The following is a 23,430-nucleotide window of genomic DNA, read 5'->3' as shown; positions in this document are numbered from 1 at the left end:
CCATCTCAGTTTAACACAGAGCTGCAAAACCACAAAAGCCATTATGTGCTACATGTTTTTCAAGTACAGCAGTGAGCAAATGTATTAGAACACCTCAAGATTAGTCATTTATAGCCTTTTATATGCCTACCTGCATGAAAACTTCTGGGGGTGAGGATTTCAATTTCCGCTCAGTAATCAGTGATATAGAAACAATAGGCAGTCGTGTGAAAATGTTAGTCCACTTTGTGCTTTAATTAGGCATCTTAAACAATTTCTAAAAAGTCTCCTGCATTTTACCATTTGTGGCTCTGTGTTCCTTATCTCTTACTATTTTAAATGAATTGCATGTGTGGCCTATTAAAGTCATACATTAAATTAGACTAATTTGCCTATTTTGACAATTTTCTAAGATTAAGTTCCAGTGGTTTGATTTCACGTCAAAACTACAGAAGCAATGGGGTGCTCTAATATGTAGTCAAAAGTGCAGAGTACAAATCAAAGGAGGTTATGATGAAGTTGTATACAGACTGATGAGACTGCACTGGGAATACTGTGTTCATTACAAAAAGGACACATTTGGCTAATTCACGTTTAATAAAATAATTAATTTTGAAGGATTTTAATCTATTAAACCAAGAGCAAAGACGAGTTGGGAGGGGGACTTGATTGAAGTCTTTAAAATCTTAAAAGGAGTTGGCATAGCTAACCTGAACCAATACTGTAAGGACAGCACATAAACCAGGACCAGAGGACACAGTAGGAAATGCAGTTGAGATAGACTGAGGACAGAAGGAAGGAGACACTTCTTCACACAGAGAGTGGTGAGGGGATGGAATGGGCTACCTAGTCATGCTGTTGAAGGAGACACTTCTTCACACAGAGAGGGGTGATTGGATGGAATGGGCTACCTAGTCATGTTGTTGAGGCACAATCAATGGGATCCTTTAAGACCCGACTTGACCAAGTTCTGAGATCAATCAGCTCCTAGAACCGGACGAGCTCTGATGGGCTGGACGGCCTCCTTTCATTCATAAATGTTCTTATTATAAGGTATGTAACCGTATTGATATTCTCAAGTATGATCCCGTCTGTCTCCCTGTCCTGCAGGCGCTCAGTCCCTGACCACTCCAGTGTCCGGAGCCTCTGGAGAGTCGGTGCCCTACTCTCTGTCTTTCAGTGCCCACCTCGCCTCTCCCAGTGGAGTCGCCCAGGTGAAATCCAACTGCGACCTCACGCCTCTGGAGTATCTCGGAGACGACAAGACCCAGGCCCAGGTAACAGCCCCCCTCCGTCTGGGAGTCTCATTAAGGCACAAGCCGAAACATTACTGGATAAAGTTTCTGAAAAGCCTTAGTTGATCCCTAAAGGACCATCACAGGTATTTCTCTCTCTCTCTCTCTCTCTCTCTCTCTCTCTCTCTCTCTCTCTCTTTCTCTCTCTCTCTCTCTCTTTCTCTCTCTCTGTCTCTCAGGTCTCTCTGTCTCCAGGTCACAAGTTTGATCGGGATGTGGAGCTGCTGGTGTACTACAGCCACCCCCACCAGCCCACCGCTATTGTGGAGGGGGGGCTAGCCTCGGCCCACGCCTGGTAAGGACACAGTGCCTGAGATGAATGCTTCATTGGGCGATTCATGTTCCATTTGCCCATTGATACTGATATTTTGCTATAGTGTTTCATTTAGCAATTTATATTTACAAAGATGGACAATAGAGGGGGAGAGCAATTGAACAGTCTCCATGCTGGATTGTTTGTTTCTGGTGATGAGAGAGAGGGAGGCATGCCTCTCTTCAGATTGGATGACTTTCTGTTGCTCGTTCTTTTGAATGTAATAGCGACAGATTTGCATAAAACGAAATTATGAAAATAGACATTTCACATTGTCCGTGGAATTTTATTGTGTGAATCTTATTGTGGATTGATTTTGTAGTTTTTGATTTTTGACTCTTGTGTTTTTGAGGCTCATTGATGGGGGACCCGCTGGTGATGGTCAGTCTGTACCCAGAATTCATTGCGGCTGCGTCGACGCCCCAGTCCAGCTATGGAGAGTTCATCTTCCTGGTGGATCGCTCGGGCAGTATGGGATGTCCAATGAGCAACGAGAAAGCAGAGCCAATGCGCATTCAAAGCGCACAGGTATGGACACAGACTTCTTACGACAAGTAATAAAATTGCTATCAGCTTGAAAACAATGTGCATCCTAGGGAGTTACGAAGATCTGAATCGATTATTTTGTGTATTTCACTTTTCTTAAAATCTTTTTTTTTTAATGTAGTAGTCGACAATTGTTTTTATCATTTCTTTTCTCCCAATTTGGAATATCCAATTATTTTTTGGCTCAGCTCACCGCTACCACCCCCGCGCTGCCTTGGGAGCGGCAAAGACGAACACACGCTGTCCTCCGAAGCGTGTCCCGTCAGCCGACCACTTCTTTTCACCCTGCAGGCCCACCATGCAGCCACCTCAGAGCTACGGCGTCATAGGACAATGCAGCTCTGGGCAGCTTACAGGCAAGCCCGCAGGCGATCAGCCAGACTACAGGGGTCGCTGGTGCACACACAAAAGTAGATGTGCAAACATCTACTTTTTATATAACTTGTGGGCAGCGCTCGGCCAACTGTGCGCCGCCCCCTGGGGAACTCCCGTCCACGGTCGGCAGTAGAAAGCCTGGACTTGAACCGGCGACGTCCAGGCTATAGGGCGCATCCTGCACTCCAGCGGAGCGCCTTTACCGGATGCACCACTCGGGAGCACCCTTAAAATGTTTTTAAGCAGGTTAACCAAGGAACAGGCAGAACTTCACACTGTCCGTAGCACTTGACACACCATTGCATGACAACTGTAATGTAACAGACTAACGATCCGTTTACTAGTTTGGTAGATTTATTTTATATCTGGTCTCTGCAGGACACTCTGCTGCTTCTCCTCAAGAGCCTGCCCCTGGGCTGTTTCTTCAATATCTACGGCTTCGGGTCGCACTTCGAGGCGTTCTTCCCGTGAGTAATTCTCTGTGTGTGTGTGTGTGTGTGTGTGTGGGGAGGGTCTCTCTCTCCCTTACGCCGACACTATGTAATCCCAAACAGATAAGGAAAGATAGAAGCCATAATGTTAATAATGCTGTACCAGTTAGTGTTACGGAACCCACTGCAGAGTTTACGTGTTACATTACCGTTGCGCCTCATGGATCATAAATCAACCAGGCAATACATTTGTAAACAGTTACTAAGGAGAGCTTGCCAGGAGAATACATTCGTCTTCTAAGGATCGCAGTGTATCCGGATAACGCTCCCTCCTGCAACACTGTTAGATTTCTGTTCCCACAACACACCACTCATTTCAGTCCCCAGCAGTGTTGCAGGAGGGAGCGTGAACTGGATACACTGCGATGTTCAGAAAGAAAACTCTCTTTCTCCTGGTTACCATTCCCAAGTTGAACACAAATAATTCCCAAGTTGATTTACATATAATGTGTGAAAAAAACAATATTAAAACAATCTTGTTTTGTGATATGGACGACACAGGATACAGCAAAGGTAAAGTAACATGCAACATGTAACACTTTAAAGACTTCAAATACCCTTTGACCTGTGACCTAAAATGGTCGTCATATTGTCGTGCAGTTTTGGTTTTCCAAATACAGGCTTCATATTCGTATTTGGTACAAAGCTGTGTTCTATGATTCTCTGGGTCAAGTTGTATTGTGGGTATCTTACTAGGGAATTACTTTTCATATAAGTTACAATTGCGTTCCTGTGTGTCTCTCAGGGAGAGTGTGGAGTACACTCAGCAGACGATGGACTCTGCTCTGGGGAAGGTGAAAGGAATGGGAGCTGATTTTGGAGGGACAGAGATCCTGGAGCCACTGAAAGACATTTACAGCAAAGCCTGCCGACCAGGACACCCCAGACAGGTGGGAATGTGACTGTGACCGATAACCTGTAAAATAGGATTTTCAATCAAATATAAACTAGTAGCTATGGTGACGTCACCAGTAAATTATGCAAATGAGTACCTGTGGCAAAGTGCCCCGCCCCTGTGTGCATTTGTGTGTTCTGTGTATGTATGTTGCGTGCGTATGTTAATGTTGGTGTATAGATTGGTACACGGGATATAAACGGGTCTGTGTTTCACGTATATTTAAAAAGTGTATATTTGTATTTAGGCACGGGATTGCACATCACGCACGTGCATTTAAAATATAATATGCGAGCACGGGGTTGCACAGAATTAATTCACGTGCTGGGATTCAAGTGAATAATTAATTAGTAATTGAATCCCAGCACAACAGTATATATAGATGCACGTTTAGTCACTCGGTGGTTAGGTGTTCGGTGAGTGGAGAACGGGATTGGAGCGGAGGTAAATGTTAATGAAAAGAGTAAGAATTAGTAGTTGTTTTCACTCACCGTGTTTGTCTGTTTGTCTGTCCGTGCACCGTTTGTTTAGTGGTAGTCCGTTTTGTTTATATGTTTATTTTGGCGTGTAGTGCCGTGTCCAGCGTTTTTGTGTTTCAAACCTTTTATTTTCTGTGCTGTTTTATTAAATGCTGAGCGAAACCATTCGCTCAGCTCCACCAAACTCCAAGTCTCTGTCTGTTTGTGTTCCTGTTTCTGGTCTGACGCCACCCACTCCGGCCGTCTTTGTGACACGTGGTGTCCTGCGTGGGATCGACAGCGCCTCCAGGACTCAGGCCAGAGCAGGAACCGCATTTTTTTTGAAAAAAAAAAAAAAAGTGTTGGATTACAAAAAAAAATATATATAAATAAATAAAATGGGATGGAAGGAGGATAAAGAGGTGAAGGACAGGGAGGAGGAGTGCCGCCTAAGGGCCAGACATCCACGGCGATCTAACAAGCCAACGCCGGGGTGCCTCCTCTGCGACCAGGATCATCTGTTCGCCAACTGTCCCTTCCGCAGTTATGGGGAGGAGCCTGAGCGTCCACAGCCCAAGTGGGAGGAGCCTGAGCGTCCACAGCCCAAGTGGGAGGAGCCTGAGCGTCCACAGCCCGAGTGGGAGGAGCCTGAGCGTCCACAGCCCGAGTGGGAGGAGCCTGAGCGTCCACAGCCCGAGTGGGAGGAGCCTGAGCGTCCACAGCCCGAGTGGGAGGAGCCTGAGCGTCCTACGCCTGAGTGGGAGGAGCCCGAGCGTCCTACGCCTGAGTGGGAGGAGCCCGAACGTCCTACGCCTGAGTGGGAGGAGCCCGAACGTCCTACGCCTGAGTGGGAGGAGCCCGAACGTCCTACGCCTGAGTGGGAGGAGCCCGAACGTCCTACGCCCAAGAGGGGGGAGTCGGTGCGTCCACAGCCCAAAAGGGAGGAGTCGGTGCGTCCACAGCCCAAAAGGGAGGAGTCGGTGCGTCCACAGCCCAAAAGGGAGGAGTCGGTGCGTCCACAGCCCAAAGAGAGGAAAGTCGGGGCTTCCACAGCCCTAGGACCCAAGCTGCCAGCAGAGGGTGAATACCTGCTGGTCCCACCTCCACCAGCAGAGGGTGAATGCCTGCTGGTTCCACCTCCACCGCAGTGGGAGGACTGCTTGCCCCTCCCACCTCCACCAGCAGAGGGTGAATACCTGCTGGTTCCACCTTCACCGCAGTGGGAGGACTGCTGGCCCCTCCCACCTCCACCAGCAGAGGGTGAATACCTGCTGGTTCCACCACCGCCAGGAGCAGAGGAGCTGGAGCTGCCTCTGCCTCCACCACCGCCAGGAGCAGAGGAGCTGGAGCTGCCTCTGCCTCCACCACCGCCAGGAGCAGAGGAGCTGGAGCTGCCTCTGCCTCCACCACCTCCAGGAGCAGAGGAGCAGGAGCTGCCTCTGCCTCCGCCACCACCACCGCAAGGAGCAGAGGAGCAGGAGCTGCCTCTGCCTCCGCCACCACCACCGCAAGGAGCAGAGGAGCAGGAGCTGCCTCTGCCTCCGCCACCACCACCGCAAGGAGCAGAGGAGCAGGAGCTGCCTCTGCCTCCGCCACCACCACCGCAAGGAGCAGAGGAGCTGGAGCTGCCTCTGCCTCCACCACCGCCAGGAGCAGAGGAGCTGGAGCTGCCTCTGCCTCCGCCACCGCCCGGAGCAGAGGAGCAGGAGCTGCCTCTGCTGCCCGTACCTCCGCAGGGAGTACGGTGGCCGGAGCCCCAGAAAGGGGAGCTGCTGGCCACGAAGGGGGACGAGGTCTGGAGACCACTTTCCCCAGCAGCAGTTTCGCTGCAGGAGTTCTTGTGGCCGGAGCCCCACAGGAGGGAGCTGCCGGCTACGAAGAAGGGGGAGGTCGGGGGACCACCTGCCCCCGCAGCTTTTTCGCTGCAGGACAGGACCAACAGGCTGTCAGCCGTGCCACTACCGGCAGGGGTGCTGACAGCATGGCCAGCCATGGGCCCACTGGAGCCTCCCTTCCCAGCCCGAGACTTTGTCCTGGACTGCTGGATTTTTAAGGGGGGAGGTGGCCGTTGAGGCCATGTGTGCTGCGCACAAGGGGGGGTATATGTGGCAAAGTGCCCCGCCCCTGTGTGCATTTGTGTGTTCTGTGTATGTATGTTGCGTGCGTATGTTAATGTTGGTGTATAGATTGGTACACGGGATATAAACGGGTCTGTGTTTCACGTATATTTAAAAAGTGTATATTTGTATTTAGGCACGGGATTGCACATCACGCACGTGCATTTAAAATATAATATGCGAGCACGGGGTTGCACAGAATTAATTCACGTGCTGGGATTCAAGTGAATAATTAATTAGTAATTGAATCCCAGCACAACAGTATATATAGATGCACGTTTAGTCACTCGGTGGTTAGGTGTTCGGTGAGTGGAGAACGGGATTGGAGCGGAGGTAAATGTTAATGAAAAGAGTAAGAATTAGTAGTTGTTTTCACTCACCGTGTTTGTCTGTTTGTCTGTCCGTGCACCGTTTGTTTAGTGGTAGTCCGTTTTGTTTATATGTTTATTTTGGCGTGTAGTGCCGTGTCCAGCGTTTTTGTGTTTCAAACCTTTTATTTTCTGTGCTGTTTTATTAAATGCTGAGCGAAACCATTCGCTCAGCTCCACCAAACTCCAAGTCTCTGTCTGTTTGTGTTCCTGTTTCTGGTCTGACGCCACCCACTCCGGCCGTCTTTGTGACAGTACCATCAAAGGTTCGAACCTTCCTTCGGTAATGTGTTCCGAACCTTCGAAGGTCAAAATGTACCCTTTGTTGCAGCTCTAATAATTTCTAATGATTTGTGTCCAAACAGAAATGAAGAATTTAGCATCTTCATTTGAGCCCAATATTCAAGAGTTACACACATATTATTTAAACATTGTCTTCATACAAAATAAAATAGCACTGGTTATTACAGAAGTGAAGGTAGAGCTCAATTACCTATCCCCCTTCAAGGTCAGCAGCAAGGACTTGGAGAGCATCTCAGTGTCTCTCCTGTGGCTATATTTATATGCCTTCATGAAGCTGTAAGCTATAAGCTTGGTGTGTTGCCAGCTGGTTATTGTTAACTTGTTGATTGTATTTAACAGCAGTATTTTCTCTGGTAAAAAGGGTGTGTTCTTGAGTTCAACCAAAGTGCCCCCTTTTCAGACAGACACACACTCTTCACATTCACATGTCAAAACGCAACTTGGTTCCTTTTCATAAAAGTCTGCATTCTCATTGTAGTTGTTTTTAGCTACACAGACAAAATCTCTTTTCCTATGAAGACAACTTATGTCTGATAAGTTCAGCTTGCAAAGCTTGCTGGACAGTCTGTAATAGTAACAGTACTACTGCAAATGCTATTAAAAAAAGCATACCAACCTACAATCCTCAGCTTTTTTTATTTAGATACAAATATAATATTTTATGAATCTTTTGCGCTTTTTTTTTAAAGAGGGGACCACTATCTTTTCAGGGATACCAACATGTAAGGGTTCTGAGTGTGGTAAAGGTCAATGCACTCCCAGCTGCATGGAAAATGGATAACATAAGAACATAAGAACATAAGAAAGTTTACAAACGAGAGGAGGCCATTCAGCCCATCTTGCTCGTTTGGTTGCTAGTAGCTTATTGATCCCAGAATCTCATCAAGCAGCTTCTTGAAGGATCCCAGGGTGTCAGCTTCAACAACATTACTGGGGAGTTGGTTCCAGACCCTCACAATTCTCTGTGTAAAAAAGTGCCTCCTATTTTCTGTTCTGAATGCCCCTTTATCTAATCTCCATTTGTGACCCCTGGTCCTTTTTTCTTTTTTCAAGTCAAAGAAGTCCCCCGGGTTGACATTGTCTATACCTTTTAGGATTTTGAATGTTTGAATCAGATCGCCGCGTAGTCTTCTTTGTTCAAGACTGAATAGATTCAATTCTTTTAGCCTGTCTGCATACGACATGCCTTTTAAACCTGGGATAATTCTGGTTACTCTTCTTTGCACTCTTTCTAGAGCAGCAATATCCTTTTTGTAACGAGGTGACCAGAACTGAACACAATATTCTAGGTGAGGTCTTACTAATGCATTGTAGAGTTTTAACATTACTTCCCTTGATTTAAATTCAACACTTCTCACAATATATCCAAGCATCTTGTTAGCCTTTTTTTATAGCTTCCCCACATTGTCTTTTTCATAGTTCCCTTCTTCAATTTCAGTATCTCCCATATGATATTTATAATGCACATTTTTATTGCCCGCATGCAATACTTTACACTTTTCTCTATTAAATTTCATTTGCCATGTGTCTGCCCAATTTTGAATGCTGTCTAGATCATTTTGAATGACCTTTGCTGCTTCAACAGTGTCTGCCACTCCTCCTATTTTTGTGTCGTCTGCAAATTTAACGAGTTTGCTTACTATATCAGAGTCTAAATCATTAATGTAGATTAGGAATAGCAGAGGACCTAATACTGATCCCTGTGGTACACCACTGGTTACCTCACTCCATTTCGAGGTTTCTCCTCTAATCAGTACTTTCTGTTTTCTACCTGTTAACCACTCCCTAATCCATGTGCATGCATTTCCTTGAATCCCTACTGCGTTCAGTTTGAGAATTAATCTTTTATGCGGGACTTTGTCAAAAGCTTTCTGGAAATCTAAATAAACCATGTCGTATGCTTTGCAGTTATCCATTTTCAATGTTGCATCCTCAAAAAAGTCAAGTAGGTTAGTTAGACATGATCTCCCTTTCCTAAAACCATGCTGGCTGTCTCCCAGGATATTGTTACCATATAAGTAATTTTCCATTTTGGATCTTATTATAGTTTCCACAAGTTTACATATAATAGAAGTCAGGCTTATTGGTCTGTAGTTACCTGGTTCGGTTTTGTCTCCCTTTTTGTGGATTGGTATTACATTTGCTATTTTCCAGTCTGTTGGTACAACCCCTGTGTCAAGAGACTGTTGCATGATCTTGGTTAGCGGTTTGTAAATAACTTCTTTCATTTCTTTGAGTACTATTGGGAGGATCTCATCCGGCCCAGGGGATTTGTTTATTTTAAGAGCTCCTAGTCCCTTTAACACTTCTGCCTCTGTTATGCTAAAGTTATTTAAAACTGGATAGGAACAGGTCGACATGTGGGGCATGTTGTCCGTGTCCTCCTTTGTAAAAACCTGTGAAAAGTAATCATTTAATATATTTGCTATTTTTTTTCCTTCATCTATGATTTTGCCATTTGTGTCTCTTAGACATTTAACCTCCTCTTTGAATGTTCTCTTGCTGTTATAATATTGGAAAAACATTTTGGAATTGTTTTTAGCCCCCTTAGCAATATTGATTTCTATCTCTCTCTTGGCCTTTCTAACTTCCTTTTTGACTTGTGTTTGCAGTTCCAAGTACTCTTTCTGTGTGCTTTGTTTTTGGTCCCTTTTAAACGCTCTGTAAAGTGCCTTTTTTCGCTGAATATTTTTTTTAATTGATCTATTAAACCATTTTGTTTTAGATTTAGATTTGTCTACTTTTGGGATATAATTGTTTTGTGCCTCTAGTACTACATTTTTTAAAAAACAGCCATCCTTTTTCTGTCTTTGTGCCAGTGAGGCACCTTGATCGTTAAAATAATTTACGAATATTCTGACAATTTATTTATTGGGGATACCAAGATTTTTAGTAAGCAAGTATGAAGAAAATATGTTTCATATTTCTCTCTCACTCTCTCTCTCTCTCTCTCTCTCTCTCTTTCTCGCTCTCTCTCAGCTGTTTGTCTTCACAGACGGAGAAGTAGGGAACACAAAGGATGTCATTAATGAAGTCAAGAAGCATGCTGGCACTCACAGGTACTGGTTACAGATCAATTGCAGTTTTCCACATGGTCAAAATAAGGACATCAGAAAATGTACGAACGAGAGGAGGCCATTCGGCCCATCAGCACTTGTGCGGTTCCCAGCAGCTGATTGATCTCAGGACTTTGTCAAGCTGGGTCTTAAAGGATCCCAGTGATTCAGCCTCAGCAACATGACTAGCTGACGCAGATGGTGAGCGGTAATGTGGAAGTCACGTCACGCACACGCATTCCAGAATTAACCGACAATGGTTTTACTAGTGACACAGTGTATAATACAGTCCAACAACAATGGTGATGAAAATGCAGTTCCAATACTAGATCTACATGCTGTGCAGATTCGTGGTGTGCTGGGGAAGGTGCTGGTGTAAGTGCTGAGTCTCAGGTCCAGTCCTCTCTCTCCCGGGTCACGCTGGTATCATGCGAGACACAAAATTAACAAACACGGCGTTGCTTTGGATAAACAGGTTCCAACATCGAGGGGAGGGTCTCTGTCGCTGCACCCCTAATATACACCTAAATCCCACCCACACAATCAGCACGTCGCCACGCTAGAGCCAATCAGCAAATACAACAGTGCAGATTGCACAGACGGGATTCGGCTGTATTACAGCTTCGCTCCTCACCAAGATGGCCGACTTCCGGTTGGCTCCGGGATTGAAGTTCAGCACATCCTGTGAAGAGCGTATTGTTCCCCTTACGCAGCGCCTCCACTGGTCGGGAAGGAGATTTACAGCTCGGATTCATTCTCTCCCTGCCACAAGTAGCCCATTCCAGAACCTCACCCCTCTCTGTGTGAAGAAGTGTCTCTTTCCCTCTGTCCTTGGTCTCTCTCCACTTCATTTCTAACTGTGGTCTCTGGTCCTGGTTTCTGTATTGCGCTTAAAGTATTGTTTATGTCAACTCAAAAGATTTAAAAAACTTCAGTCATGACCACCCTAATTCTTTTGTTTGTTGAAGTGGAGGTAGGGTTAGGACAGAGGGAAGGAGACACTTCTTCACACGGAGGGGCCTAAGGGACAAGATGGGGAATGTAGTGAAAAGATGACAAAGCAAAAAACATATCGAATGACTACTTTGTAAGCAACTATAATCATTTTACTATTGATCTTAATCTGTGTTATTAATGATACTTGACAACAGTGAGTAAATTCAATCCAACTTATTTATTAAAGCTTACATTAAAGATTAGCATTCAAAGGTAGTAATACAGAGATGCACAGTTAATGCAATTATACCTCCAGACATGGTATAGTGGTCATTTAATTTAAATACATTTACAGCATTGGTGTGCAATATCAACCTGAACTGAAGGCCATTCTTTCAGGACAGAAGTGAAGGATGTCATCGTGAGTCTCCCGAATAGCCCACTGAATGTATCTATTTTATGTGCTACAGCTAACAGATAGGCCAAGTCATCTCTATCAACCCTGTACTTCAACCTTGTGCTGTTCACTCTGCCACATACACAATCTTGGTAAGACCAGTTTAAGCCAGACCAGTGGCTTGTTCTTATGAACCTTCACAGCCTTTATTTCAAACGTACAATTTGATCCTTCAAGAGCAACCAGACTAATCCCAGGATGAGCTCTGAAGATTGAGGTTGAGGGCACGGAGTCTGTTTAGCCGAGAACTAAGAAGAATTAAGAGGGACCTGATCTGAAATCTTTAAAATCTTAAAAGGAGTTGAAAAAGTTAATACCTGAAACGCAGTACAGAACCCAGGACCAGAGGACACAGTTAGAAATGAAGTGGAGATTGTAGAGACTGAAGACAGAAGGAGATCCCTCTTCACAGAGAGTGGTGAGGGGATGGAGTGGTTAGTCATATTATTGAGGCAGAATCACTGGGATCCTTTTAAGAACTGACTGAACAGTTTTGAGCTCAATCAGCTTCTAGGGATCAGACTAATGCGATTCCAGTTTTTCTTTGAAAGTGTACAATGGGAAATTAATATGTGTTTTGGGATCATTTTTTAATATTACATTTGTTAAATAAACAAATAACGACATGGGATCTTTAGTGACCCCAGAGTATTATAGGCGCTCTTGGCCCACCTGGATGGCCCTGATGTATATATCCACTATCCCACTATCCAGTATCCGCTGTTTCCACTGGAGTTTGGTTTGTTTCAGGTGCTTCACGTTTGGGATTGGAGAAGGAGCCTGCACAGCTCTGATCAAAGGCATGGCCCGGGCAGGATCGGGTCACCCCGAGTTCATTACAGGCAAGGACAGGATGCAGCCCAAGGTACGAGGCCGGGGATTGTGACGGGAAGCGTGGCTGTAGCGATACGCTCTAGCTTGTTAACCAGTATTTCAATTGATATTTTAGATTGCACTTTGATAGTTTAACAAAAACGTAATCTAATAACATTTTTCAGTAATTTGCATTACTGTAATCTAATTACATGTTTCAGTAACTTGCATTACTGTAATCTAATTACATGTTTCAGTAACTTGCATTACTGTAATCTAATTACATGTTTCAGTAACTTGCATTACTGTAATCTAATTACATGTTTTAGTAACTTGCATTACTGTAATCTAATTACATGTTTCAGTAACTTGCATTACTGTAATCTAATTACATGTTTCAGTAACTTGCATTACTGTAATCTAATTACATGTTTCAGTAACTTGCATTACTGTAATCTAATTACAGTAATGAAATGCGGTAATAGAATTTATGTGACAGAAAAACGTGTGTGTGTGACAGGAAATGTCTTAGCTCTAGGATTTATATGTTGCTTTGCTTTGTCTGTGTATCTTCTTGTCCCTTCTATTGGAATTGTGTAAGTTCTCAATGTAAAGGCAAGCTTGTGTAAATTTACCGATAAGGATATTCCTTATTTGGGTTCCGCGTTTCCAGTTTATTCCGAATTTTACCGAAAAATTGCGGGATTTTTTTTTTAACTGGACGTCGGTTTTTACTGATTTATACCTGATTTTTGTTTATTATTCAATATTTTCCTGGTACTATTTTCTAGGAAATACACAATATTTTGATTAAAATGCTGTTTTATTTTGACTCTGACATTGTAATAAGCAGCTCTACGGTGTCTATCCTAGGATACAGCAGACGTTTAGACATCAGATGATCAAATAACATTCAAAAGTGTTTCTCTGTCACTTCACAAACACATTATCACCTGATTATGTTGCTCAATCAAAGTCTGATTATTGTGGCACTTGCTGGGCGTAGTAACTACTATCTTGATCAAAAACTAAATTGAAATACTCTCACGAAAATATAATATTTTTAGTGGATGAGGAATGGAGAGAAAACATAAATCAGTTTATGAATATTCGAAAGAAAATGAATTGTTTCGAAGTGTACAAAAAGCAAAAATAGCAGAAGTGGGTCAGATGAGGCAGAGGATGCACAGCGCTGCAGATACTGCCGCATTGAGGTACGTGTTCACACTGACAATAAAATAACATACTGAAAGTAAGCGACACGTTAAACTAAAACAAGAAAGTGAACCGAGAGGCAAGCAATCCATGTATCCTGCTTTTACATGCGCTCTAATAAAAAGAAAGCGCAGAGTGACTGTTAATGAGTTTGTCAGAGCGCTGTGCTTTGCTGGACAGCCACTGTTTATTGCAGAGAGGTACTGTATGTATTGGTGACTTCGTGCGACACTGTCTGTAGTAAAACACTGTCTAACGCCGACAATCTTAATCGTAAATATTTGACAGAAAATGGTGATGCTTTAGTTGTCAATTTTCTTATCTTTTTTATGATTTCAAGGTGAATAAACCTGGCTTGTTTTGTTCTGATGTCAAGTTCATACCTTCTGTAGATACTATTTCCGTCAGCACAGCGATTTCCCAAACGTTCGCAAAGTACCAGCTAACTTGGGAAAATGTGGCTTCGACTTGCACGGATTCTGCTTCATCATACATGTCAGGGACATTATTAATCAGAAACCAGAACTCATCATATTCCACATGTAAAGTGTTTTTTTTATTTAGACCCCCCCCCCCCCCCCATTTTTACCAATCTTTCAATGAAAAATTATTTTGTACCGATTTTATGTCAAATAAACTCCAAAATTTTTTTAAAGATAAAAACCAAAGACGCGGAACACTAGGTATGATATGTGGAGGATGTTGGTGTGTTTGTAACATCTTGCAGTGATATATCTTATTAGCAGGGTGTGTGTGTCAAATGCACGGATTATTATTAGAAAGTCCAAGAAGATACCACAGCTGTCATAGAAACAAGTGACAAAATGACTTGTTTATTAGAAGGACCAAGAGGGCACCAAATTATATTGGAAAACTGTTCCAAAAGAAAGAATTGTGAAAGAATGATGTAACTGCAGGTTCATTTCTATTGTATTTTGTATCTTGCTCTTAATTGTATTGTAATTCTTGATATGTATTTTTTGTATACAACTGTAAGTTGCCCTGAGTAAAGGTGTCTGCTAATTAATAATAATAATAATAATAATAATAATAATAAAAAGGCTTGTATAGATTTTATTTGTCTGATTCTCCCAGGTGGTGCAGAGCCTGAGGTTCGCACTCCAGCCCGCTGTCAATAACATCGTCCTCAGCTGGGACGTCCCGGCTGGACTGGAGGTTGTTCCTGTGTCCGAAACGCCAAAGGTCCTCTTCCGGGGTCATAGGTCAATCCTGTACGCGCAGCTCAAAGGAAAGGTATGAGAGAGAAGGCGAACAGATTCAAAGAGCAGCCGTGGACTACCTGCTGGTAAAGTACAGGGAGGCCGTCTGTAACATCCTCTCTGTCTCTCTCCAGTTTGATGAGAGTGCGGTGGGTCGAGCGAGTCTTCAGTACAGTCTGGGAGACGAGCCCCACAAGACGGAGATCAGCTTCAAACTGCAGCCGGACAAGCACACTGGGTATGACTCCTAACCTCTTACACAGCACACAAGCACACTGGGTATGACTCCTAACCTCTTACACAGCACACAAGCACACTGGGTGTGAGTCGTAACCTCTTACACAGCACACAAGCACACTGGGTGTGACTCGTAACCTCTTACACAGCACACAAGCACACTGGGTATGACTCCTAACCTCTTACACAGCACACAAGCACACTGGGTATGACTCCTAACCTCTTACACAGCACACAAGCACACTGGGTATGACTCCTAACCTCTTACACAGCACACAAGCACACTGGGTGTGAGTCGTAACCTCTTACACAGCACACAAGCACACTGGGTATGACTCCTAACCTCTTACACAGCACACGAGCACACTGAGTATGAGTCATTAGCTCAATGGGTAGAATAGAGAACGACTGCAGTTCGATTTACACCAGAGGAGGCAAGGGAGGCAGTACCTCCTTAAAAATACAACCATGTGCAAATGTATTACAATACCCCAAGATTTGTCATCCTTTATATACCTACCTGCATGAAAAGCTCAGGGTGTAAGAATTTCAATTTTCGGTCAGTAATCTGTGATGCAGAAACAACAGGCACTCGTGTGAAAATGTTAGACCACTTTGTGCTTGAATTAGGCATCTTAACTTCTAAAGTCTCATGCATTTTACCATTTGTGGGTATGTGTTCCTTTTGTCTTACTATTTTAGGTTAGTTGCATGTGTGGCTTATTAAAGTCACTAATTTTCCTATTTTGGCAATTTTCCAAGATTTTCAGTTCCAGTGGTGTGATTTCATACTCACAACAAATCAAAAGAACAAAAGCAATGGGGTGCTCTATAAATGGATTTTAGATTATTTGTTTTACTGTAATACATTTTGAAAAATATTCAAACAACTAGATTTTTTTTTCATTTAAGTCGGTCTCTAACCTGGTATGTTTTCTGCCTTTGTAAAACAGTTTACTTAAATATTTTCACGGTATGTAAACATTATAAATTATGGTCAGTTTTCTCCTTGTGATGCTTGAGTCGTTCTCAGATGTATTTTACAAAGAAACCGTTTGAACAACAAGCACTCAATTCCTTGTGTACCTTCAGGAGTTAACAGTGATTTTCTCACATGTGATTTATAATCGTACATCTAGTACTGTTTTTTTCTGTATTTTTCCATGACAAAGGAGATTTTTGAGTAGATGCCTTCTGAACTTGTCAGTGATCTAACTGTACCTTCCAAATCTCAGTGCTGTCTCCATGACTAATACCATTGCTCCATGAGTGCAGTGCAGTCCTCGTGGACGTTAGAACCACAGCACTATGAACTTGTCAGTGTTGTTCTGGGCAGGCTGACGACTCACCGCCTGGCCGCACGGACCCTGATCTGCTCCCTGGAGGAAGGAGGGAGTGTGGAGGGAGAGGGCGGAGATAAAGAGAAGGTGAAGGAGAAAGTGGTGAAGATTAGCACCGAGGCCCGAGTCATCTCAACACACACGGCCTTCATCGCTGTGAACAAGGACCTGAATCGGGCTGTGCAGGGGCCTCTGATCCAGAGGAACATGAGGCCACAAAGTGAGTGTTATTCATTTATTTACCCGGAGGTGAGTCAGTGTCTCCCTTAAGCTGAGGGAATACGAAGCCACTTTGAGGCTTGGAACTTGGTTTCAGGAGTAGGTTTCAAACCCCTGCATGGCACACCAGGGGAGACTTGGGGTTTGATACAACAAAGTTGCCTCAAACTAGGTTTCCTGGAACCAGGTTTTAAGCCACTGTTCCTGAAAAAGTGTCTTTGTGTTCCCTCAGCTTTATATGGCGACACGCCCACCAGCCGGTCAAAGAAACCGTCCAATCCACAGCTGCGATTCCCTGGAAACAAACTCAGCTGGCAGGCGGAGCGTCAATAATTAACATAAAACCCACGACTGAATAATAATCGGAACAGAAACACCTCTCCATGTGCAGGACCTCATGCGTTCCTTAAATAGATCTATTCAGTTGTACTGTTAGGATGACCCAGGGTCTGATGGGAAATGTTGTAGGAACTCACAAAGACAGAGGATCGAATACAGCACTTGAACAGTAATAACATACTGCAAAAAAAACCCAAAAAAAAACAAGATAAACAAAACAAATATCCTATACGTAGGCTAGGGCTAAATAACATGGCTTCAGCTACCAGGGGTTAGTTATTTAACAGCACGCAGAGCTCAGACACCACCTTCTCTTTCAACCTCTCTTCCCATACTGATCCAGGCTCTGGCTATATATACCTGAGCCTAGGTATATCCCACCCAGGACTAATCCAAAATATTAACAAATATACTTTAAAATCTTAACAGTGATCTTCTAAAACCCCACACAGCTATAATAAAGAACAGTGTTTATAATCACCTTATCAATCTAACACATATTACCATTGTATAAATATTTATTTTAAAACCAACAAGTGCTTCCCTCCCCATTGCTACAATCCCAGAAACACAAACTACCTAAAATACGGTAAGTACAATTTAGCTGCACCTTGTTTAATGTGAATACGGTAAAACCAAAGACTTAACCGTGCCTCCAACAAACATGGCGACCTCTAGGCATTGCTGCCCCTCACAAACATGGTGACCTCTAGGCATTGTTGCCCCTCACAAACATGGTGACCTCTAGGCATTGCTGCCCCTCACAAACATGGTGACCTCTAGGCATTGCTGCCCCTCACAAACATGGTGACCTCTAGGCTTTGCTGCCCCTCACAAACATGGTGACCTCTAGGCATTGCTGCCTCTCACAAACATGGTGACCTCTAGGCATTGCTGCCTCTCACAAACATGGCGCAGCTCAGAAAAAACTAAAAACTTTTAACAAAGTTTGCCATTAAAAGTATAAACTGAGAAGTTTGGTAGTAGTTTTAATACAGTAATTTTGTTTCTTTACTACTTTCATGCCATCCACGTATCTCTCTGAACATGCGCACCTGTCCAGGGAGATAACAGCATTCAGCCTTTAGTAGCTTCTTTTTAACCACGTCTGGTATTTATTAAATCAGTTAGGTATTTATTTATTTATTTATTTTTCTCCCACAGGTTTCCACTGGCAGAGCACCCTCGGGACAACACATTTATTTATTTGGTCTTACAGGCTACTGTTATGCTATGCGTCTTAGTATATCAGAGTTTCCTTATTACAGTTATTTTTTTTAAACTTCACAGCAAGCATTTATTTGTGTTTGCCGTGTTTATTCTGGGATGGGACATGCACCATCACATGTACCTTCCCTGACTTCAGAGGTCTCTGCAGTTCATTCAAAGAGGGTTTGAAGCAGTCGCTATTGAACCCCTTGAATTGCAGGTCGATGCTTTTCATCTGAAAAGGAGCAGTTTTGTCTCAAGCTCTTTGCTGTCGTTTGAACCAGTTCTCTCTCTCTGCTGTCTTTTCAGTGATGCAGTACTCCACAATGAAGCGGATGAAGATGTCTAGTTGTGCCTTTGGCACTCCTCTAGGTATCCAACCAAGGTTAATGCAGCAGTGTATGATGTCTTCTCCAGGTATCCAACGAAGGTTAATGCAGCAAGGTATGATGTCTTCTCGAGGTATCCAACCAAGGTTAATGCAGCAGTGTATGATGTCTTCTCCAGGTATCCAACCAAGGTTAATGCAGCAGTGTATGATGTCTTCTCCAGGTATGCAACGAAGGTTAATGCAGAACTGTACGATGTCTGCAGGTATCCCACTAATGGCATTGCCGCAGTTTACGGGGGTACCTAATACTGCTGTCAATCAGTGTGGTGAAACTGGGCCAGGTAAGTGAAAGAGTTTATTCTTTGTCTTTTTGTTTCTCTTTCAATTTTCTGTCTTGTACATTCTCTACATATCTATCTTTCTTTCTTTCTTCCTTTCATTTTTAAAAATTCTTTTTTTCTCTTTTTTCTTTCTTTCCTTTTCTCCTTTCTTTCTCATCGATGGTCTGAATCGACTCCTCTTTTATACATTTTCTTATATTCTTTTTACACCTGATTCCCTCTATCTATATTCTATCTAAATTCCCTCTATCCTTCTTTTTTCCTTTCTTTTTGTCTCTCTTTTTTCTTTCTTGGTCCTGCTCTCTATCTTTGTCTTTCTGTTTTCTTGTGCATTCTCTAAATTTATTTTTCATTCTTTCTCTTTCTTTTTTTCTTTCTCGACTCTTTGTTTTATAAATGTTCTTATATGCCTTTTACACCTGATTCCCCTGTAACTTAAATAAAACCAACGTGAACAAGATTCTGCTAGCAGAGTGTTTGGGATGGTATATCAGACGCCCTTTAGAAACGTATCAAACTGCTTTTTAGTTGGGTTTCGGATCTTTTTTGTGTTTGACTTTCTGCAGTATTTCAGGTATAAGAAGTCCCTCCATGTTGGTATTGTGTTGAGTTCTGATCTGTGACAGTGCTGAGCTGTCTGGACATGTCTACCTCATTTCTTGATGCTTTTTCTTTTCTTTATAGATAAAGAGGACCCCATGCTAACGCTGATCTCCCTGCAGAAAGCTGATGGCTCCTGGGAGCTCAACGAATCACTCGTTTCTGTGTTTGAGAAGGAAGAGCAAGAAGCCATCAGCAAAATGCCAGCCGAGGTAATTAACTAGTGAATGGAAATGTACCTGTTAGCACATCCGTTCGCTATGTAGGTCTTAAGTGTGCAGTTTTGAAAGAAACCCATTTTGTAGCAAACATGGGCTATCGTTTTAAAACCTGACCTCTGGCACTTGTTTAGGTTAAAGAAAGTTCCCATGCCTTATTCTCTGGAGATCGGTTACACTTGCACTTCCTGGGTCATTTCACCTCAGCAGTGTCTTCCGGGTCAAAGCATGTTCTTATGTTCTTATGTCAGCCAGTCAGGGAAGCCATTGAAGGGGTGGGGAGTTGCATAAGTGCATGGCAAATAATGAAACAATTGTAGCAAATTAAACAGGTAAAATAATATAATGGTTAGAAAATAAATATTAGGGAAATATAGATGATTCCAAGTGTGTGAAGTGTCTCCTTCCCTCTGTCCTAACCCTATCTCCACTTAGTCTCCATCTGTGTCCTCTATCCTGATTTCTGTGCTGTGCTTCAAGTCCTGCCCTGTCCCCCAATCCTGTTTCTGTAAAATTTCAAGTGTTGCTCAACTGGAATCTCTGCCTTGACATGCACTTTATAAGCACTGCTGTTTCAGTGCAGTTACTTCCCCTGTTGTGTGTGCAGGTGAGTGACAGGGCCGTGTGGGCGACGGTGCTGGCGTTGCTATGGCTACATGGCTTCAAGGCGGAGCTAAAGGAGGAGTGGGAGTTCCTGGCAATGAAAGCGCTCTCCTGGGTCAAAGCACAAGCAGGTAAAGAACTAACTACCTGACAGTGAAGCAGCAACCAGGCCCTGCTCGCTAAACACTGAACTACCTACCTGACAGTGAAGCAACAACCAGGCCCTGCTCGCTAAACACTGAACTAACTACCTGACAGTGAAGCAACAACCAGGCCCTGCTCGCTAAACACTTCAGTCTGTCTCATCTATATATGTCTCATCTATGTATCTATTTTAAATCTGGCCAGGATCCTGCTTTTATAATTGTTTTCTGTCGATTGTTTGAATGGTTTGTTTCATTTTATTATTATTTTTTTTTGTTTTAATGTTATTTCTTGCTGCCTTCTGTTGCCGAGATCCCCTTGTAAACGAGATGTATATCTCAAGGGCTCTATCCTGGTTAAATTCAATACATTTCAGATGTGGACCTGACTGACCAGGTGCCTGGTGAGCTCAGGCGGGCACCTGCTGGGATGGCCTTTGTCCTCCAGAGGCCTGCACTGTAGCTCTCTGATTTCGAGTTCCTGGGTGTAAGGGGGTGACTGGCTTGGGGATCGGAGGACGCCCTCTACCCTTCAGTTCTCCTGAGCTGTTGTGGGGATTTGCTGCAATGAGGGAATGTAACTGGACCTACTAAATTGGAGAGAAAATCAGGGGGTAAAATAATTGGGCACTAAATGTATTAAAGAAGTTTGAGATTTACAAAACCAGCATCTCTGACTGTGTCTGTTAGAGCAGGGGTCCTCAAAGCTTTTGGACTGCGTCCCCTTCCTCTTGTCTGTGGTACATGATTCCCTCTTATTGTAATAAGAGCAGACTTACCACTGCAGTAACAGTTTACTGATTGAGTCATCCAATAATATGCAAGCTTCAATGAAAGGCACCAGTCAGATGCACAGCGCCATCTAGAGACTTTGACATGCCAGGAGGTGTCGGCAGTAAGGTTTGCTTCAAGTTAATATATATAGGTGAAGATTTTACTGAACCTTCTCACGCCCCCCCAGGATACATTCTGCGCCCCCCAGTTTGAGAACCACTGTCTCGGTGTATTCTACTCTATAAAACTACGTGAACTGCCACAGATGAAAGCAAGAGCTGAAATGTTTGCCATTGCTTCCCTGTTAATCCCCGCTGTGTGTTTCAGGGGCCAGTTTGAAGCTGTGTCTGGAAGCAGGGAACCGTCTCCTTGGCTGCAAGGTGGAGCCGCAGACACTTGATCTGTGACGGTCCAGACCTCAAAGAGTCTCAATCAGCCTTCTATACCCACTGCAGCAAGCCAGCTCCTGCTTTGAGCAGCACACTGAATATTTAGCTGTGTAGAAATGCTATATCTGATCACTCAAATAGCCTCAATCAGCCTTCTATCTAGCGACCCACTCCACTTGTTCAGAAACAGCAATTGTACTGGAGTGGAGGTCTGTGGGTAGAAAAATGTTTGATTTTTAGTGCAATAACATTATACTAACATACAGCGCCTTTTCATTCAGTCCTTCTGTTTTATTTTCATATGTTACTGATAATGGCTTATCTAAATATTTTCTGAATGTTTCTTATGCTTGAACGTTTCACGTTATGAATAACAAAATTACTTTTATGCATTTGAGAATTTCTTGAAAATAGACCAGGAATTACTGCATTTAACTAGAAATCTCTTGAAATTTCTATCAGTTTTGTGGAAGTTATTTTGTGTTGCTTATATTACTGTTTCAAAGCAATGCTGTAAATGAAGACGGTACTGAGGTTACTAAGCCTTTAAGTAAATCTTATTCTCAAAACAACATACCAAAACCCTTACTGTGTTGCTCCTTTTACCAGACGTCTTTATTTTCACTCAGTCAAAGCCACTTCCTTCCTGTGTTACATGCATTAGGGTCCCACTGGAGCATTGTGTTCTGCTGCACACAGAGTAGGAACCTGGTGGTTGGGTCCTTTTGTGTGTAAACACAGGAAGGAGTGTTACAGTCTGGTGTTGTGACATGACTAGAGGCAGTCCAAATCTGTGGATAAAGGATGTCCTTTGCAGGCTCCCGCGGAATGCTCAGTCTTCATAAACAGACTGCTAAAGTGACCTGGAATATAGAACTTAGCTGGTCGGGTCTAATTTTGTTAAATGAACAGATGTTTTATCTCCTTTTGAAAAGTAGGATTCAATTAAAGGCTGGAGTTGAGGCTTTGAAAATGTGGCCCAATAAGAAGCCTCATGTGATGTGATGTTTTTGTTTGACAGTTTCTAAAGATTTTACTGACAGAAATGCTTGCTATATTAAAATGGAAGTACTTAACCCATACATTGTTTGATATGATTATGTTCACTTTATTACCATTTTTAGAAGCCATTATTAATACAAATACTAAACACATAAGATGCTTCGCAGAACACTCCGCAGATATCTACTGAAACTTTCTCCAGTTATTTGCATATTGTCCCACATATTTCTCCAGTTATTTGCATATTGTCCCACATATTTCTCCAGTTATTTGCATATTTTCGCACATATTTTCCCACAGTTATTTGCATATTTTCGCACATATTTCTCCACAGTTATTTGCATATTTTGATGAGGAGGACCTTGTCTCTTTAAGCTTTGATAATTGCATCCACACAATTGGCACGATGTCCTGGATTGCTGAGCAGGTATTCCTACTTGGGTTTAAAAAATAAAGATGAAAATGTGATAATGAAGTTAAGCGTGACTCTGTCCGATACGTGTGTTTGTCAGTGTGAATGCGTCTGGTATTTTCAACCACAGGAAAGGTTTGCAAAAAGGAGACTGAACTACTCCCTCATATCTACCCAGCACTAGAGGGAGCACCCTTTCTCTTAGGGGGGTGAGGGAGGGAACAGCTTGGTCTCTATGCCTGAGGTCTTCCCTGGACTAGGCTGCTGAACTGCTCCCTCGACTGTAATGTTGTTCTATTGTAAAGATGGTCCTTTGATTATTGTTTTCAAAGTTTAGTAAGACTGGAAGTAAGACTAATGGGTCTGAAGCTGTAAAGATCGAATATAATTGTGTTATATTCTGCTTTACTTCCTCGGTTCATTTCACCCCAGCAGT

At 43.2% G+C, this 23,430-nt stretch overlaps 1 protein-coding gene across 1 annotated transcript; it reads left to right on the top strand.

The window, feature by feature from the left end:
• Positions 1-1,085: 1,085 nt before the first annotated feature.
• Positions 1,086-22,662, top strand: LOC131725091 (von Willebrand factor A domain-containing protein 5A-like; the record flags this gene model as incomplete). The annotated part of the gene is made up of 15 exons (XM_059018609.1): positions 1,086-1,256; positions 1,454-1,566; positions 1,938-2,115; positions 2,887-2,975; positions 3,745-3,889; positions 10,120-10,199; positions 12,340-12,454; positions 14,713-14,871; positions 14,972-15,075; positions 16,411-16,634; positions 18,491-18,625; positions 18,734-18,853; positions 19,538-19,665; positions 20,279-20,405; positions 21,519-22,662. Coding segments are annotated over 15 exons (1,968 nt in total), but the record flags the coding sequence as incomplete, so codon positions are not given.
• Positions 22,663-23,430: the final 768 nt, after the last annotated feature.

This window comes from Acipenser ruthenus, unplaced genomic scaffold (genome assembly GCF_902713425.1).
Source record: "Acipenser ruthenus unplaced genomic scaffold, fAciRut3.2 maternal haplotype, whole genome shotgun sequence".
Classification (NCBI taxonomy): domain Eukaryota; kingdom Metazoa; phylum Chordata; class Actinopteri; order Acipenseriformes; family Acipenseridae; genus Acipenser; species Acipenser ruthenus.
Note: the sequence above shows the minus strand (reverse complement) of the source record. Positions and strands in the feature narration are given on the sequence as shown.